The 6,033-nt window shown below is 42.1% G+C and overlaps 2 protein-coding genes across 3 annotated transcripts in view; both read left to right on the top strand.

Annotated features, from left to right (window-relative positions):
- Positions 1 to 6,033, top strand: part of plch2a (phospholipase C, eta 2a) — a 66,186-nt gene that overhangs the window by 55,868 nt on the left and 4,285 nt on the right. The window contains exon 22 of the mRNA XM_035657482.1: positions 2,296 to 2,671. Coding sequence (XP_035513375.1) covers positions 2,296 to 2,671 — 376 coding nt within the window. The remainder of the gene's footprint in view (positions 1 to 2,295; positions 2,672 to 6,033) is intronic.
- Positions 2,678 to 6,027, top strand: LOC118324352. Of its 2 annotated transcripts, none has more exons than XM_035656652.1 (3): positions 2,678 to 3,526; positions 3,874 to 3,885; positions 5,523 to 6,027. In XM_035656652.1, the coding sequence occupies exons 1-3, from the start codon at positions 2,704 to 2,706 to the stop codon at positions 5,534 to 5,536; spliced, it is 849 nt and encodes a 282-aa protein (XP_035512545.1). In that variant the 5' UTR covers positions 2,678 to 2,703; the 3' UTR covers positions 5,537 to 6,027. The 2 variants fall into 2 exon arrangements, with proteins under 2 accessions (XP_035512545.1, XP_035512546.1); XM_035656653.1 differs by having other exon boundaries at positions 5,518 to 6,027.

Here is a 6,033-nt window from a genome sequence, read left to right as displayed (position 1 = left end):
AATGAAGCAAAGAGTGAAAAATTTAAAGGGGTCTGAATACTTTCCGTACCCACTGTATATTAGTATATTTTAGGCTATAGTTTACATCCAACTTTGTGTCAGTGGATTAGGTTTGTCCCTTTCCTGATGTAATATGACGGTGTCACCCTGCACAAAGCCAGCTCCATAAAGAAATGGTTTTCCCACTTGGATATATAAGTAGAACTTCACTGACCTGCACAGACACCACAACCCGAGCCAACACTAGAGATGACCTGGAATGCCGACTGTGAGCCAGAGTTTAGCACCCAACATCAACTGGGTGTCTTGTGTTTTTGGCCATGTAGTCTACAGTATATTCATATTCAGGTTCAAAACAGGCTTCACTTCTGTTCAGTTTAGCATAAATGTCAGATGAAAATATGCCTTACCAGCATGGAAATGGTGCTGTTGCAGATATATTGACTGTGTGCATTATTACATTTGCCTTGATTTTATTTCCTTTCGATCCTTTAATTTTGATGCACTCAGATGTCTCCAGCCATGGTGTAAATGACTGCTCTGTTGTTCATATTGTCCTCACTTTGAACTTCCTTTTTCTCAGCTGTTGCTGTGTGCATCCTGTTGTGATTTATCTCTTAACCCCCACCCTACCCATTTTTGCTCTCTTTCATCCGCCACCTCTCTGATTTTCGCTCTCTTCCTGTGTCTGTTTGTGATTTCAGTGGACCCCTCTTTTTCCAAACGCTCCATTTAGAGGCAGGAAATTTTTAGGAATCCTGAAGCTGCCACTCAAAACTCAGGTGTAGTGAGACCCAGTCGGCATCTTGCATGAGCCACACGCTCCACCTTCTTCGCCACCTAAGTGACCACTCCCCCCCCCTTACACCTCCTTATTGTCAGCCAACTGCAAGCATTAAAAATTATAAGGCCAACTCATGCCACATGAGTTATGAAGGCTTGACGTGCTTCCTCATTGATACCCCCCCAAAAAAAAAGCAGATCCAATGTCATCAACCTACACAGTTAAAGAGCTGGATCGAGAACAGAGATGTGAGTCAGGAAATCTGCCAAGCTGCAGTGACTTCTCTCTGGTGTTTTTCCTGTTAACTCAGGACTTTTTTCAGTGTACTGCACTGCAGGTATATCCAATGTCAGGGCCTTTGGGGGCATGTATTTCTTTTTTCATCCCTGCACTTGTTTTTATGCATTTTGTTCACATTGGAAAATAGTGTAGAGATTTTTTGAATTCTCTAATTGGCAAATTACTGAGCTTCTTTTTAAATGAATCTTCTTTTTTTGGTTTTGGGATCATGGCATTCCAGCATATCAGAGCAGTGTCTCACAAAAATGAAAGGGAAGGGAACAGTCCAACATTTTGAAAAATATGCATAAAAATAATACTGAGCTCCTCATATGTCTTTACAAGTGTATTTTCCTAAATGTTGGACTGTTTTTAAGGAGAAAGTAGGAGTGTTATCTCCTAGTAGCTTAATAATTGTCATATTCAGTTCAGCCTACACTTCCCCTTTTTTACCTCAGACAAAGGGTGCTTCTATTTGTTGTTTTTGTTTTGTTTAGTTTGGGTTTTTTGTCTGTACTGCTGCTTCCTGTTGATATATGCTCAGTAAGCTATTCACCACAAGAGTCAACAGTAAGACTACATCTTTCACACTGTTTTGTACTTTTGAGAACAAGTAATGGCAAGGGTTTTAGGTAATATATGATGCCTTGTCCCACTAAAACTCCATTTGGTTTGACATTTCTGTGGACTGGTCCAATCCCATGTGCAAGATTGTCTGTCAAAGTGAGTTCCACCATTTGACAAACATGCATTGCACACTGTCATTGTCTGAATGTCCTCATAGTTGTCATCATTTTTGTCTTTGTGACTTTTGACCATTACCATTCAGCACCTAAATTTGCTAACGTTGACAGGTAACTTCAAGCATGCATTTGCCTAACTAATAATTTACCACCGTGACTACAGCTGCTGTATACAAATGTGTAGGTGCTCAAAATATATAACAGGCTAACACTTTGAATCCAAGTGGAATTCAAAGCCAGTCAGCATGGATTACAGCTGAATGATCCTGTTAGAGACTGAGTGATCATTCACACGTGTTAGTCCAAGAAATTATTTATGTAAATGTTGATATTGATAGAATTTGTTTTTAAGCATGCTCAATGTACAAAAACTGCCCAAGTATTACTGTAATAATGCAGTGTGGACCAGTGCCAATTGCATTATGGCAAACATTGTTTTTATATTCTGTGACTTTGTTTGACAATGAGGTTTTGTTGTGTCTTCGTCAGGCCAGAGCAGCCAGTGGCATAAAAGGGCTGTTTCACAGAAACCCAAAGCAGTCTTCCCTGGACAGCCATGCTGCTGCACAGCACAGTCGTAAGCACCCGTTCGGTGCCCACCTCCTGCGCCGCACTGCCAGCGCACCCACCAAAGGCCAGCCCAAAATCAAGAAGGGCTTTCCAGAGATTGCCATTGACACCAAAGACTACAGCTCAGAGGGCGCTAGTGAGGAGCGAGAGTCTGAAGACAAGGCGTCTGCTGCCGCCTCTCATCAGCCTACAACACCACAACACCGCAATAGGGACTCACTGGCATCCCACCAAGCCAAGGGCCCCTGGGACCATCCTGACACCAATGGGGCTTTTCATCCTGAGGAGGGTAAAGGTAAGAGCCCACTTTTTGCTCAGCGACGACCTATGAGTGAACCTCTGAAACGGGCCAGTCGGCTCCGTTTTCATGACCCGCTGGACATGAAGCCAGGGGTGTTTGCCCGCGTTGCACTGAACAGCTCAGGCAGGGTGGGGATGTCCTCCAACTGCATCACATGTGTTATTGGCTCCAAAGAGAGCCCAGAGGCTGAAAGAAAGGGTCAGGTTATGGGAGGGCAGGGATGCAAATCCAAAATGGCAGATGGTGAGAAACAGGAGAGAAGTAACCATACCTCCTCCACCAAGAGGCAAGTTCAGCCAGAGTCTGTAGACACGCCCCAGCCCCTCGCTGCCCAGACAGAGTCACAGCAGTCTCCTCACCTTCCCAAGTCAGGTGTGGAGGCTCAGTTTCAGTACTCGCCCCAGGCTCTCCACCCACCTATCCCCTTACCCAGATCCAAAGCCAGGCAAACTCTGTGTGCCCAGTACATTCGACCTCAGCCTGACGCATCACAGAGGAACACCCGATCCTGCAGCGTTCCCCGAAGACGCTCCTACAACACTGTAACGCCAGCGCCAAGCCTCACAGCAGACTGCAGGATCAACCTCCGTTGGCAGCAGGCAACACCCCCCGACTATGGTGCTGTTTGTGACTCAACACTCATCCCGGTCCTGCCCCATAGTGCAAGTGACGGTAGCAGCTGTGACAGCTTCGGCAGTCTGAGCAGCTTGGAGTCGCCTCCTCTGCTGCCTCCCTGTTCTGTCCTTGATAGCCGCAAGAGAGCTGTAGGCACCCTGCAGCGCGAGATGAACGCCCTGTTTGCCCAGAAAATGGAAGAGTTGCGCCATAAGTCCCCCATGTTCTTCGCTGGTAAGAAATATCTTAGCTGCTCTGTAGTGGCAGACTGTAGCGGTAGATTGTAAACTCCTTACATGCCAAGACCACAAGTGTTTGGTAGCATTATGCTGTCGGAATCATCTTTGTGCTGTGTACCTGTAAGGTAAGAAATACCTTGTCATCCTCCGTGTCCCTAATAGTTTGAGGTCAACTCTAAAACCCCATGCAGTTCTTTCTGTTTTTACCAATTAGAATTCTTTTCTAGCTTTTTAGCTTTCACCTAATCCCTATCACTGATTCCTATTTCAATAAATTAATTGCAATTTTCCTCTCTGTGCCATGAAACATTCCATACCTGATACTACCCCCATATGTGACAGATGAGAGAAGTGGTAAGTTTTAACCTCAAATGAATGGATCTAGGAAACTAAGGTAGTTGTTATTAACTTGACTTAGTTATTTTGATGTGTATTGTCTAAAGCAGTGATTCTTAAACTTTTTTCAAAGATTTAAAATATAAATATTTTTTCAGGCAAGTACCCCCTGACCAGCACAAATAATGTTTGGTAGAACGCAAAAACCTTCATAAAGTGTTACAATACAGCTCTGCACTGTGTTATTACTGATTACTAAGAAAAACACTTAAATAATTAATTTCAAATGTTTAGAATCCCTCACTAAATCATGACATTGATGGCATTGAAGTTGCATTTAATTGCAACCTTTTTTAGTTTACTTAACTAAGGATCTTTCTTGGTGGCAGGGAGGCAACTGCAGTTGACAGCAATTAACAATTGCATAGAAAATGGGAATACAGAATATAACTTTTTAACCAACTTACATTAAAACATTTTTACTAAAAAATACTATACTATTATTTTATGAGTTATGCATAACTGATATTTTTCAAATTAACATAAGAGTCAAGTGCCCCTGCAGTACCCTAGGGTTATGCATAACCATATTTGAGAAACACTGGTCTAAAGCAACACAAAAGTCACAGCAGACCCTTATATACAAAAAGAGAAATTTAATATTGCAACTTATATTACGTTTAAGGAACAAAAAACAAGAAATAGGATTGGCTGTTTCTATTGATTGTAATTTATTATGATCCTAGTTTGATTAATCCTTAAGACAAAATCCTCTCAAATTGGGGGTCTGTGGTCTAATGTGCATCTATTGTAGGGGTCCTTGACATGACAAAGTTTGGGAACCCGTTTTAGTTCATAGTAACATTACAGTTCAAACATATGAAAGCTGATAGTGGTTAGGATATACATGGCATTATTGGGCTGCATTGTACTAAAATTGTGTCTCCTTTATATACAGTATATAGAGAAGCAAAATTAATACCTTTCATTTTAATGCGGTACAATCCACCATCACAAACAGCCTTTAACAACCTACAGTTATCTGTAAGTGTAGAGTTGTATTCAATTCAAGTTGTGAAACACACAGCATTTCGAGTACATGACCTACAATTGGCTGAACACTGGAAGTCATAAGGCACTGACATCTGTGCTGCTTTCAGGTGAAAAAAACCCTCTTCCTCCTTCACATGATATATTTCACGGGAGTCCAGTTCCTGCCTAACAGCAGCTGTTCTACCCAAACCCACTCCCCTCCAGCTTCTCCTAGTTTATCATGTGATGGCCATCAGTTTTTATGCTTTCAAAATGAATGGTGTGGGGAAAACCAAGTATGTTAAGGGAGTTAAACCTAAAATATTTCTGGCCTTGTTACAATAGCTGATGTGTGCTGACTTGTTCAGTCATATGATGCTGGCAGATACTGTATTAGTTAGTAAGTCATATGACTAACATCTATCTTAGCAACTTTACCTCTCGTCTTCCCTTTGCAGTGCAAAAAAATGTTTGTTTATTGATTAGCGATAACTTCCCTTGTTAAGATGCTTTCTCTGTCCTGTGATCTGTTTCCTTGCCTCCATTCGCCTTCTTCTCTCCAGTTTTGCTAAACTCCCTTTTTCCTCTGTCCCTTTTGCACGCCTTCTCTGTTCCTAGTGCAGAATTGAGGGGATGACCAGAGCCAGGTAAACCGTTGAATGCATGAATACCACCTGTGCACCTTCACCTTCACTTTACCCATCAGTCTCTCTGTCACACCAGCCTCCTTCTCTCACACCTATGAAGTTGGCAGGGGTTTGAATCCATATTCTTCCCCAATTTTACATATTGATGAACCTGCACTAACTCTAAATGACATTAGTGGAAGTAATGAGAGCCCCATGTGAGCTTTGTCTGTTCACATCACTGGAAAGGGGTACAGGTCCAGACAGGGACACTCACTGTGGGCAAGTGGAAAACCTAATTCATGAAACCTTTCACTCTGTTATAGCCTGTTTTGAGTCTTAAATGGAAATGATAATAAAGGGAAAGGGAAGTTAATTAGAACCTAAGTATTATTTTCATAGTTTTCAGCATAACTTTAATCAATGATAATACCCTTGTACTCTCTTTATTTTATTTTTGTTGGGCCTTTTATTGCCTTTAATTGACAGTGACAGCTGGAGATAGACA

This window comes from Morone saxatilis, unplaced genomic scaffold (assembly GCF_004916995.1).
Source record: "Morone saxatilis isolate NCDOM2014 unplaced genomic scaffold, NCSU_SB_2.0 Contig15, whole genome shotgun sequence".
Classification (NCBI taxonomy): domain Eukaryota; kingdom Metazoa; phylum Chordata; class Actinopteri; family Moronidae; genus Morone; species Morone saxatilis.
The sequence above is the reverse complement of the archived record's forward strand: the minus strand, read 5'-3'. Positions and strand labels throughout refer to the sequence as shown.

Excerpts from the sequence above, each read along its gene's own strand:
- LOC118324352 (XM_035656652.1), top strand. The coding sequence starts at position 2,704 with ATGAGTGAACCTCTGAAACGGGCCAGTCGGCTCCGTTTTCATGACCCG.